Source organism: Gigantopelta aegis, chromosome 3, assembly GCF_016097555.1.
Source record: "Gigantopelta aegis isolate Gae_Host chromosome 3, Gae_host_genome, whole genome shotgun sequence".
NCBI lineage: Eukaryota > Metazoa > Mollusca > Gastropoda > Neomphalida > Peltospiridae > Gigantopelta > Gigantopelta aegis.
The window spans coordinates 73,518,450-73,532,192 of record NC_054701.1 but is presented as its reverse complement, the minus strand read 5'-3'; the positions used below and the strand labels follow the sequence as shown (position 1 = coordinate 73,532,192).

The following is a 13,743-nucleotide window of genomic DNA, read 5'->3' as shown; positions in this document are numbered from 1 at the left end:
AAAACTCCTTTTTTTAACCAACTGATGAAAAGGACAGTAAAATTAATAAAACAATGAATAATGAAACGTCATAAAAGTTTAAATGATGACAACTGTGGAATAGCTGGAAATCAGTATGGAACATTTAATTTACTGTTAATTGTTTTGAGCATTGGACCTACAGTGATTATGATTATAACTAGTTTAACATGCCCATATACCACTAGGGATTCGAACACGCCCATCCCGAGTCCGACCTCCGATAAGATCGGTGGCCTGACTCGGGATGTGTGTGTGTGGGGGGGGGGGGGGGGGGGGGGGGGGGGGTGAAAATGGGCAGAATTTTGAAAATAGCAATTAGTAAAAAGTTAATAGAATAAATAAAAAAAATAAAAAGGTTACAAGACAAAAATAAAAAGAATTGACTGCTCGGCCGAATATTTATATAATTTGGAGCATTTTAGAAGGACAGTCGAAACGAGAAGCGTTCCAGCGTTCAATCAGTTCCAATGGCCGCATACATCGCATTACAAAACTTCATTTCGCTGACAAAAACAACGAAATGAAGGACCCCAAGTCGAGCACACGAAAGCACGTGCAGTGTGCACACGCGAAACAAACACGTCTTACCGCGTGGAGCTCTAGACTGGGAATCACCTACAGTGAGGGCAAAAGAATCGACCACCTCTCCTAGTCACTCTTTATTTAGTTAAAAGTCATAAAAAGCAGTATTTCTGGCATTATAACCCACTCTCAAGTAATCTATCAGTGCTTTATTTTATGTTTATTTGATAAGACCTCCAACTCTGTTAATACCCATTTAATTACTTTATCGTGGCCTTACAGAGTCCGTCCTAATATGTTACATGACCGAAAGCTGTCATTTTTGCCATCCAACGCAAACCATTTTTGTCTACTCCCGTATTTTTGATAATTCTGGGTTTCATTACGGGGTGAAAACAGGGATTAGTGAAAACAGTTAAAAACTATATAAACAAACATTTTGTTCTTGTTATACCTATTTGTATCACATTGTTTCTGTGAAACTTGTTCGTCGTAACCTCTTGGCATGTCTCTTCTGATGTTTTTATTAGCAAAAATAACGGTTGAAGCGCTAGCGTGCTTGCGAATTTCACGAAAATCGCCGAGTCTTGAACTTAGAATACTCTCGAGTTTAGAATACTCAACCATACGTATGTACGTACGAAAAACAAAATTATAATAGAAGTACAATAAAATCTGAGATACTACAAACATTAAAAAAAGAAAGAAAAAAGAAGTCTGAACCAAATTGTTAACAACTACCTTTAATTACCGTTAGATTTTCTCCACTTTTTGTCCAAACATAAATCGAAAAAAAACAAAAAACATTTTATCGTAGTTGTTTCGGACTTTTGGGACAACCAGAAACTCAAACTGATATTCATTCAAGATGTCACATTAGTAGTAGTATTAGGGCCTGTATAGGGCCATGACCTACTTTCCGTGACCTTGACCTTGGTGTCTGGCCTTGGTGTGAGTCATAGTGGTGTGGCCTACTAGGGTGAACGCTCGCCCGTGTCCCTGACCGACTTAGGATGGTACTGATGTCCTTGGACTGGCCCTGACCGATTTGTTTAGCACTGACCGACTTAGAAGGCAGTGACTGGTATACCTGGGCAGGTGTGCGACCTTGGTGTAAGTCATAGCCTTGACGTACTTGGTGTGTGACTCATCGCCTAGCCTTGACAGGGATGGTGTAGGATCCCAAATTGCTACTAATGGGAAAGTGCAGCGGGTTTCCTCTCTAAAACTGTCAGAAGTATGTTTCACATCCAATAGCCGATGATTAATAAATCGAGATGCTCTAGTGGTGCCGTTAACCTACCACTTCTAAGGACTGCCCGACGCGAGGTAGTGTATTTAATTTTAGCGCGCTGAATGATGAATGGTTATCACTGTTTACATCCGGCAAGTGTTGGTATCTTGTGTTGTCTTGTCAGTCTCTAAATAAAATACTCTATGGAACTTCTAGAAGTTAAGTTCTCAAAATCTGGCAGAAAGACGAAATGATTGAAATAGGTGTAAAAAGGAATCCTCGTTCTACACTATCTGATAGCGCATTCACAAGATTATTATGAACTGACCTATGAATTGCACACACACACACACACACACACATATATATGGTTTAAATGACCAGTTTTTCCAATGTCTCGGTAGCTCAGTCGTTAGCGTCGTTGACTTGAGCGTGAAAGGTACGTTGTTCGTATCTCATGCGGTAGAATTTTTTTTTTGCTGTTATTATTTTTTAAATTATTTTATTTATTTATTTATTTGTTTTTATTTTATTTATTTATTTATTTGTTTATTTATTTATTTTGTTCAAGCAGAACCCAATACAAGCATCCTCTAATAACCCTGTGTGGAAGGGACGTAGCTCAGTGTTCCCTTGATGTGCGGTAGGTCTGGGATCGATCCCCGTCGGTGGGCCCATTGGGCTATATCCAGCCAGTGCTCCACAACTGGACAACGACCGTGGTATGTGCTATCCTGCCTGTTGGAAGCGCAACTAAAAGATCCCTTGCTGCTAATCGGAAGAGTAGCCCATGTAGTGGCGACAGCGGGTTTTCTCTCAAAATCTGTGTGGTCCTTAACCATATGTCCGTATAACCGTAAATAAAATGTGTTGAGTGCGTCGTTAAATAAAACATTTCTTTTTTTCCTCAATCAATATCTGTGTGGTCCTTAACCATATGTCCGTATAACCGTAAATAAAATGTGTTGAGTAAATAAAACATTTCCTTCCTCGTAAAATAAAGATTAATTGAATACAAATATTTATTTTTAGTATTTTGTTTTAGTCATAGGGAAAGAAAGACATATTTGTCTCGAAGAAAGGAATGTTTGTTAAGAAGAAAGGCATATGTGTTAAGGAGAAGAAAGGAATATTTGTTAAGGAGAAGAAAGGGATGTTTGTTAAGGGAAGAAAGGAATGTGTCGGGCAGTCCTTAGAAGTGGTAGGTTAACGGCACCACTAGAGCATCTCGATTTATTAATCATCGGCTATTGGATGTGAAACATACTTCTGACAGTTTTAGAGAGGAAACCCGCTGCACTTTCCCATTAGTAGCAATTTGGGATCCTACACCATCCCTGTCAAGGCTAGGCGACGAGTCACACACCAAGTACGTCAAGGCTATGACTTACACCAAGGTCGCACACCTGCCCAGGTATACCAGTCACTGCCTTCTAAGTCGGTCAATGCTAAACAAATCGGTCAGGGCCAGTCCCAGGACATCAGTACCAACCTAAGTCGGTCAGGGCCAGTCCAAGGACATCAGTACCATCCTAAGTCGGTCAGGGACACGGGCGAGCGTTCACCCTAGTAGGCCACACCACTATGACTCACACTAAGGCCAGACACCAAGGTCAAGGTCACGGAAAGTAGGTCATGGCCCTATACAGGCCCTAATACTACTATTAGTTGTTAAAACGGATTTGTTATTCTTTGGATATATGTCACAATGGTTACACACTCAGTATTGTCTCTCAGAGGCCTCAATAAAACCTTAGACCTGTTATTCATGTGTTGTAATATAAATCAATAATGTTATGAAATGATATATTGCAAGGTCTACCTAGAACACATATTTTAAAAATGTAGGTCTACTTTTTAAAAACTTTCTTATTATTACAATGAAAATGAAACATTTGATAATAATAATAATAAATTAAAATAAATAAATAAATAAGCTGACCAACCCTACATTTGTTTAAATTATTATTTTATTTTATTGTTTATTTACTTTTGTTTTTAGGTCTAAACAAATTAAATATAGAGGGGTAAATAGAGAATAACTAGTTAATGACGTCGGATATCTGCTTTATCTTGTGAAGTCTGAACAGGATAAAGCAGATATCCGACGTCATTAACTAGTTATTATCTTTACCCTGCAAACCATAAGAATTAAGGGGAAAGGTTAATATTTCTGTTATTTCAGCCAAATTGTAAAATTGCCTAGAGGTCAAATAAGCGATTGTGGAGCTATGCGTGTGACGTCACATGACTGCTTTATCCGTCATCATATTCTGTCAATATATAATAAAAACGGTGGTTGCAGGATAAAGGCCAGTTAACCTTATGGGGTGGACAGTACGTGGAGCATTTCGAGCCACTCCAAACTAATTATTATTATTATTATTATTATTATTATTTATTATTGTGTTTTATTGCCTGCATTTTGTACAGTCGTCTTGTTTCAGCCCAGTCATGTTCTGTAACAAAACAACTCTCTCTCTCTCTCTCTCTCTCTCTCTCTCTCTCTCTCTCTCTCTCTCTCTCTCTCTCTCACGGCAAACTGTACCGTACTGTAATGTACAGGTATCTATCGCTCATATCAATACTGCAATCAGCACACCCTTTCCTCCACTCCCACTACCTTCACAAAACTCCCAACTTGTCCAACGGTGTATTAAGTCATACACTATACAATTATAAGTCAATAACTAATTCATTTTCAATCCAGACACCGCAGACGCTTGTGTAACAATAAGACTTCTTCACAGAACAGGCTCACACACTTGAGTCGCTTTCCATGTAGCGATGACACAGATATATCCGTGTTCCATTGACTCATATTATGGTACAAGCTAGCGGGCACTCCTACACATCCGAGAGAGTGCGTGTCGCAGTGCATCGGATCGTCGGACTTGAACATTTTACAGAAACAGGCAAAAGTCCTGCCTAAGTTTCAGAGTTTGAAGACCAGATACAATATGACCGACGGTACTGACGATGCTAATGTGTTTACTGTTCGGTCAGTTGACATGGACGGCGACGGCAATACAGGTGAACGTCTGTGCGAAACGGTGTCAGGTATGTGTAGTGACCTTGTTAAAAGTATCCGGATTTAAAAGTCATGTACAAACAAGTTTTAGGTAAAAATAGTGTTATGTTTTTAAATATTGAATATCGAAGTATTAATTCGACAATTTGGAACATAAAAGTCGATGTTAACAGTTGAATTCTATATTTTTAAATAATGATTCGAAATGTCTAAAGTCACTTTAATTTGCCCTTGTTTCCGTCACACCTTTTCTGTTTCGAATAAAATGCAGTTGGAGTTATCACAAACATCAGCCTTCGTTCAGGGAGCCAATTCTTACGAAACATTTGCAAACTATTTTGAATGGTTCCCGATGTGTTCGGCTCAATCGGTTTAACGTGTAGCGTAAAAACAAAACAAAAAAACAACAACAACAAAACAAACCCAACACCACAACAAACCCACCACAAAAACACCAGACAGACAGACAAACAAACAACAACAACTAAAAACAACAAAACAACAACAGTGTAGTGCGTGTTAGTAACAGGGCCTACGTTCAGCCAGACCGAGCCGAAAAACGTTCACAGACTGGTTTATGCGCTTCATGTATGTTAAACCAAATAATCATACCGGGAAACAGTAAAATTGTTCGCGAACGTTAACCTGTCTCTCGCTGTCGCTGAACACGGACAGGTCTCATCCCAGGACTACCAAAAATATATACACTTATCTGGGTTTGCCCAAATTGACAATTCAAGCAATACATTGTAAGTCAGGTGTAATTTAACTGCGAGAAAAACCAAAACTGTAACAGCAAAAACATATTTTACACTACTAAATTACTACGGTCAGTGCCTTTAAATACGATTATGACATCTGTCCATATAAATATATACAGAAAATAAATGGCCAAAAATATATTGTTTTTAAATAAACCTAAATATTCATATATTTATTTGACAATAATAATATTATTTGTGAACGTAATTCGTTGATCTTTCCAGTTAACGTCCAAAATTTAAATAATTTGCATGATTTTAACTCATTTTGTTTATTCACATTTTATCACGAAAAATATTCTTATGAAGGTCACTGCTTCCACGTACTCCCTTTTCAATTTTGTACAGACTGAACAGCGCCTTTAAGACATATTTATATACCAGTCGAGGAGCAGTGGTTGGAAAGGATGACGCGTTTTGTATTAGTGAATATTTCAAGTAACGTTTGTGGCAATTTTAGTAGAAAGCGTTTGCATGGGATGGGGGTAGGGATGAGTTACGAATGTCCCCTTCCCGCTGAAGCGAATTTTCCTTTTTAAAATATCTTTTCGAGTGGAGTATTATTCGACCCTCACCCACCTCTTAAAAATATGCCCCCCCCCCTCCCCAACCAGGTTTTAAATTCCTGCACGCGCGCGTGGAACGCATAACAAAACAATGCATGAGTGTGTGTGTGTGTCTGTGTCTGTGTCTGTGTGTGTATGTGTGTATGTGTGTGTCTGTGTGTGTGTGTGTGTCTGTGTGTATGTGTGTGTGTCTGTGTGTGTGTGTATGTGTGTGTATATATATATATATATACCAGTGTAGGTTGTGAGTCAGAGCCCTGGCCGAACTCGGTGTTATATTGTTCTTGGGTCAAACAGTACTGAAGAATGGCTAAACATCACGTAATGTTTTCATCGCGCGCCGAGGACCGATAAGCATGTGTTAAATGTTATGATTGGTCGCTTTTTCCTGTTTCTGTACTGTTCATACAGTGCGACTTGTACTAACGATCTATATATAGCCTGAAGGTTACATGGTGTTTCATTTCATGGTCCAAGATCCAAAGAATTTTCTTGTACCTATAACCACTGCGGGCTCAGATACGTATCTTCCGTGCCAGTTATATCTCGTGCACCACCTGGGACGTAGTCCGGGGCAGAAGTTAATTTCAACCGGGTTTCCGTGCTTATATCCATTTAACGTTCTGTCTGAATTATTTGTACTGAACAGGTCTCAATATTTTGTTGTTAGCGAGAGAGGCAAACGTATATAGTGGCTTACATATCCACAATTAGCTTTTAATGCGTACACGAGGGCCGGAACCGAGATGCGAACGCAGTACTCGCCAGCCATAATTCCGATGAGTTAACCACTACGTATATTTAGCCACGTATACTATTTAGCCACCGGGGTCAGCTTGTGTGTCTACTTGGCGAGTCAAATCCATAAGCTCTTAGCCATGATCCTTCTATTTTAATACCTATTAACTTTACAAGATGTAACTTGTTTTGACTTTAATGATGGAAGATAACAGCAACTAGGGGTGTGCAGCTACATATCATTTTCAAAGTTACGGAGAGGGGACATTGTCCGCTTCTTTCGCATATGTTTATACGTATCTTACGGATAGTATATTTGTGTTGCCTAATCCAATTCAATTCAATTCTTTATTAGCTTTAAGTTTTACATCTCATCCAAAAACATCGTGGCCGTCCATTTAAGCCGTCCTTACACAGTGCAACGGCATGGCATGGGTTGTTCCTGTTTATGGCCCTTTACCTGAACAAAACAAAAACAAAACGAATAAAACTCAGGGCACAATTACTGTCGGGTCTTCTCTAGCTACGTAAAAAAAAAAAAAAAGGACACCATTAAAGAGGCTATTCTCACTTTGCTGGCATTGTAGGATGTTTCTTAAAGGGACATTCCTGAGTTTGCTGCATTGTAAGATGTTTCCGACTAATAAAATATTTCTACGATTCAACTTACATATTAAATACATTTTCTTGTTTAGAATATCAGTGTCTGTATATTCAATGTGTTTCTGGTCGTCTTAATATTTGTAAGAAGCTCAAACTGGATTTTGTTTTCAAGTAAGTTCGTACGTACGAAAAACCATTATTTTAGAAAACAAAATATAACCTAGTACAAATATTAGAACGATCAGAAACATGTTTAATATACAGCCACTAATATTTTATGCAAAAAATTTTTTTATTTGATATGTAATTACAATTGTTAAAAGTCTCTGTTAGCCGATAACATCTTAAAAATTGCAGCACACTCGGGAATCTCCCTTTAATAATCGAATAGCATAACCACTAACATTACATATTAACTATATTTCTTGTTTTTAATATCAGGGTCCGTATATTTATGTTTGTGATCGTCCCAATGTTTGTTGGAGCCCAAACTTGATGTTATCCCCCTGCCCCCCCCCCCCCCCCCCCACCCAATACGTTCGCACGTATGAAAAACAATATATTAGCGAATTTAGGGAATGAAATGAAAACCACATGTATGTAATGTTACTGTTAAAAAGTCTCCATTTAGTCGTTAACTATATTGAACATTCAAAGAAACGCAAATCATGAGGGTTACGGTTAGTTTGTTGTTTTACCTGATTACAAACGCTTAATTCCGTAAATGATAATTTACGGTATAATCCATCTGGAATTCTCGTAAATTTCAACAGGTGTTAATCCCTTTTTAAAATCAAAATATAATGTTACAGATTAAAGTTATATTTGCGTTTTGTTTAATGTTCAGTATACAATGCCAGCCAACTTAGGATAGTCTCTTTAAAGTGAAAAGGAAAAAGGCTGTATCCTAACCGGACGCGTGCTACACGAGCGACGCGAGCGATGCAATACCATGTTTATCCTAACCAGACGCGATCATAACGAGTCTCCATTTTGAAGTTATTATCAACCGTCAAGTAAAATTTGTCTGGTTGATATATTTTTGTTGCTCGTATCGCGTGAAAAAAAAAAAAAGTAACAATTCCCATCGGTCGCACCTTAAACTAGGAATCCATATTGTACGTATTGTGCGCGTAATGTGTAACGATCACCGAGTTGGGCAATTAACGTATTGCGCATTACGCAACACGCATCACACGTTGCGTATATATGGTAGCGTTTTAACTGATTTCCATATAAACTTTTGTACTACGTACACATGGATTCCTCGATTTATGCGTGAGGTTAGGATACGACGATTGAAATCAATTGCTTCTACAAAATAATCGCTCGCATCGCTCACGTCGCCCGCGTCCGGTAAGAATACAGCTTTACCTGATACGGATGGCTCAGAAATTGTTCGATTAAGAAACGTTGAATTGCGTTCGTTCAGTTAACATGTTTACACGACAAAACATGTTGCAACATCATATGCGCTTATTCCTATTTGCACAAACTAAATCTCCTCTTGGTTTAGTCCCATTTGAGGTGTGTTAGAGTAAGGAAATCAAGAGCAGGATGCTGTTAGTATCAGGTCTATAGGTAGTACTAAACCAAATAACTTCCGGCTGGGTCAAAGTTCGAGGTGCTCCGAACGTTTGATAGATTGGTGATAAATGTGAGTTTCATCTGGGCAAAAACATGTATGCAATGTTATTTCATCTAGTACCACTGTGTTAAGTAGCCTTGTGCTTGAAACATGTATGGGCTACCTGTAAACAAAAGTACTCGAATTTTGTGCGGTAGTCATAGACGTTACCCGTTATCTAAGAAATGAGCAACATTACCCCCAATTGTTTCTGCTTCGCTTTAAAGGTGAGGGGTGGTAGTATTTATATCCGTGGCGTTTATGTCGATTGATACGATGCAGGTATGAGTTTTAGCCACACATGTTATTATTGTCGTCTATGGGATTTGATTTGGTAGTATACACCCTATAAGCTATAGAGTGTTTAAGATATATAGCTACTACCTCCGTTAAGTAATATTAAAATCAGACCGTGGCATAAAAAACCCAAACAAATTGAAATGGGTGATTGATTACTCCCCTTTAGAACTTAGATTAAAGGGACAGAGTCTAGTTTGTAAACACTGAGGCATATGTTTCACTATTAGAGCCGTTTATGATCACTGAAATCAAACTTTTGTTATATTTTATTGTTTAGATTATCAATTTCCGTACAACCGAAGTTTTTCTGGTCATCCTGGTGTTTCAAATACCATAAAATGCATTTAAAAAAATATTTTTAAAAACGCACGTGCGTATGAGTAGTAACAGTTATGGAGTCGAGTTTTAGTCTATTTTTAACGGTATTTCACCGTTTCAACTTTAAGTTTGTAACGTTATCCAAACTTAGTGTCCATTTGTACGGGTTGAAACTAGGGTCCGCACCTTTAAGAAGATCCATTTAAGATGTTATCAAGTTGATACCATATTATACATTCACTTGCTAAGTGGAGCTAAAACTTACTCTCATTGAACTCTCAGGGGAGTGATGGGGTATGGGAGTAGCAGCTCCCCTTAAACGGAGAGGTTTACATAATACAGTCAATATTAAAGCGATAATTTGTTCATGTATAGAGGAGAAAGCTAAAATTTGTTTTATTCTCAGTGAACTCTCAGGGGAGTGATGGGGTGTGGGAGTAGCAGCTCCCCTTAAACGGAGAGGTTTACATAATACAGTAAATATTAAAGCCATAATTTGTTCATGTACAGAGGAGAAAGCTAAAATTTGTTTTATTTAACGAAACCACTATAGCACATTTATTACATATAATAAATGTATCATTGATTTCTGAATGTCAAATCACTGTGATAATAAATGTGAAATATAATGTTCAGAAAAAACACTCTACATTTGTTTTGTCATTAGCAGCAATGTATCATTTATGTGTTCTTTTCCCCACATACCACGGCCTTTGTTTTACCAGTCATGGGGCACCGATTAGGACAAAAATGTAAATAATATATATTTTTAAAACCACCTCAAAGAAACCTGACACCCCCCCCCCCCCCCCCCCCCCCCCCCCCAACATCAAACAACCAGTGAGCCGTTGAAAAGATTACTTCCTACGACCCAAAAGACTCTTTTCCGACTGAGTTTGACCCATAGGCGTACGGGCTCCCATTTTTTTTTATAGTGGGGCAGGCTAGTTTTGCCCGAATTAAACGAACATTCCCCAGTCCGGAAAAAAAAAAATCATTTAATCATATTAGCAATTTAGCATTACTACCAAACAGCTATATTATATAGGGTTGCAAACGAATCACTACGCATTTTTACATGGATTTACAACTAATTTTGAGGGTAGAATGATGGAAATATATGGTAAGAAGGTCTCAGGTTAGCACATTTTGCCCGAATATCTGTATAATTTTTTCTCGAATTTGAAGTTTTACTCCAGCACTTGCGGGAGGGGGGTTGCCCGACCCCGCCCCTCCGTATCGTACACTTATGGTTAGATTCCATTCCGTGTGCAAAGGAAATGTGTAAAAAATAAATAAATAAATAAAAATAACTATCATTAAAAGTCATTCCAGGCGTTCTGACAACAAAATTATCTCAACTCTTTCTACAAACCATACCGTGAAAATGCGCTTTTCAAAATGCCAAATCATTTTGTACGCGGCGATACACTGTCCGGATATTGGGCAACATATGATAGTGTCAACGTCGGGTTTATCACAGACGTACCGTCGAGTTGGAGATGAGACAATTAGACCTGTACTGACTGTTACAATAATGCGCTGAAACGGATGGGTTTACGAGCCACGCTTATTGCCGACTTAAAAACGTTCAAACACTGAATTAATATTGTTGAGAAATGGAGACCAAACCTGGTAACATCTGTTTATTAGTGACTGTGCAAATGACACATTGGCGGAGGTGTCGGAAGTAGCAGTTTAATTTAAACACAAGTGGAATCTTGAACGTAGAAGGATACTGAAATAAAATACCAATTTATGGTGGGTATTTTATGACGTCATTAGACTGTTGAGGAGAGTTTCATGTTTAATACGTAAGGGAGCATACTGGTTCACTTCCAAAACTGGCAAGCCAAGAACGTTATCATTACAGTCGAAGCTTATTATACACGGAATTAATGTTCTACCAATGTTAGACATGTTAATAACTTTTTGTTGGTTCTATTGGTACGCATACCGATGCATTTTACAATCTGCTATATTGGATTCATTCTGTTTGAGACAGTTTCAACAATGTGAAATGGAAATATCGACAAAATTGCAAAACGTTATTTTCAAAACTTACGGACACCTGCTCACAGGAAGTAAGTGCAATGGGACTAGTGTATAACGGCCTTTAAAACGAGCTACATAAAAGTGACCTATACGAAAATATAGCATTTATATAGATGTAAAAATACACCATCACCCACGATATTTTTTTGAGCAATGACGTGGAATGTCCATTATACACAGTTTTATTTGCATCATATTTGAATGTATTTTCATAAATGACACTGGCCAGTTTATCGGCAGTTGATATAAAGAGTAAAATGTTGTTTGTCTTAGTACAAGCTGGCAACAAACGTTTCTAGGAAGAATTGTACATGCTGAATTCAAATATGTTTTCTGCTGACATATTATGTATACAGAGTAATCACTGGAACATATTCAGAAGGGTGACATTGGCTGAGCAAGTGAAATTAAACATTAGTCTAACCCGAATATGTCTACAAATTAAAATAGACATTGCAGGAGAATCAGTATGGTAGCATAGCACAAAAAAAAGCTGAGCTTTTAAAAATACTGTATATAATGCATGATCCAAGCATCCAGTGCCTTGGAATCAACTGCATAGTTCTTGAAAAGTGTTACTAATCTATTACCATGGAATACCTAAAGACAATGTCGGTTAGTACGGAATGTCTGGACTTTGAAATTAACGGTAAGTTGACATACGGATATATATATATACCAACTGACAAAAATGTGATCTGTGTCGGTGTTTTGTTTTTAATCCCAACCATTTTTTCTCTCAACTTACCGGTATATAAATAAAGACGGTGCTAAATGCAGTTGTGTCTATGGAAAAGAATATACAAAAAAATCATTCGTTGCTTTTCAGCAAAAGTACCGTAAGTTGCACCAGCCGGTTTCTTCTCTAGCTTTACAAAACATATATTGTTACTAGTCGTAGAGTTAAATGTGCTGATGTGTCGTGTGGGGTGGGGGCGGAGGTCGGGACGTAGCCTAGTGGTAAAGCACTCGCTTGTTGCGCGGTCGGTTTAGGATCGATCCATGTCGGTGGCCCCATTTGGGCTATTTCTCGTTCTAGCCAGTGCTCCACAACTGGTGTAACAAACACCGTAGTATGTACTATCTGCTAATCGAAAAGAGTAGCCAATGAAGTGGCGACAGCAGGTTTCCTCTCTCAATTTTTGTGTGGTCCTTAACCATATGTCTGATGCCATATAACCGTAAATAAAATGTGTTCAGTGCGTCGTTAAATAAAACCTGTCCTTCCTTTCTTTTTCTCACTCAATTTCAGAAATGACACCACAAGACAATTATTACAATAATAGTTCGTATACTACATATATTATCTAGTGACAGTACAAGTCATTTTGATCCCTGGGGAGTATTCACTTACCATGTGTAATAGTAGAAGAACTTTTTCATTTTAAACAAAGATTGCACGGTGGTCGATCTACATTTTGTTTTTAATTTTATTATTATTATTATTATTTTAATAATAAATCTTAAAAACATAAAAATAAAATGCACTAACACTCGATAACAACCGTTTTCCAGCAGTCCATCTGTTGGTGTTAGCTAAAAATGAATGAAGATATTTTTCTGATTTATGTCGACGAAGCCATAATTCAGTTACGTGTATACACGTAACAAGTGGGATATGACGACTATATAGATAAATGAATATAGTAATTTTCGAGACTAATAAAATGTTTACATTTTCACTTAAAAACTTGGTCGGGCCATATAATATGTAGGCAACTCTGTCTTTAAAAGTGAGTTATTGTGCCTTCTTTTTAGGGGGTGGGGTAGCCCAGTCAGCAGACCGCTCCACGGAGGTGCTTTGCTTTTAGGATCAACCCCACTCGATAGACCTATTATGTGCTTTATTTACCCGTCCCATTGGTATATCAAAGACCGTGGTAGGTGCTGTTCTGCCTGTATAAAAATATCCCTTGCTTTTAATGGAAAAAAAATTGTGGCGGGATTCCTCTAGAACTGCATATCAG

The 13,743-nt window shown here is 37.9% G+C and overlaps 1 protein-coding gene across 1 annotated transcript in view; it reads left to right on the top strand.

The window, feature by feature from the left end:
• The first annotated feature begins 4,511 nt into the window (after nucleotides 1–4,511).
• LOC121392458 overlaps nucleotides 4,512–13,743 on the top strand; it is a 26,566-nt gene continuing 17,334 nt past the window's right edge. Inside the window, exon 1 of the mRNA XM_041523662.1 lies at nucleotides 4,512–4,837. Within this exon, the coding sequence (XP_041379596.1) occupies nucleotides 4,738–4,837 (100 nt within the window). The 5' untranslated portion in view covers nucleotides 4,512–4,737. The remainder of the gene's footprint in view (nucleotides 4,838–13,743) is intronic.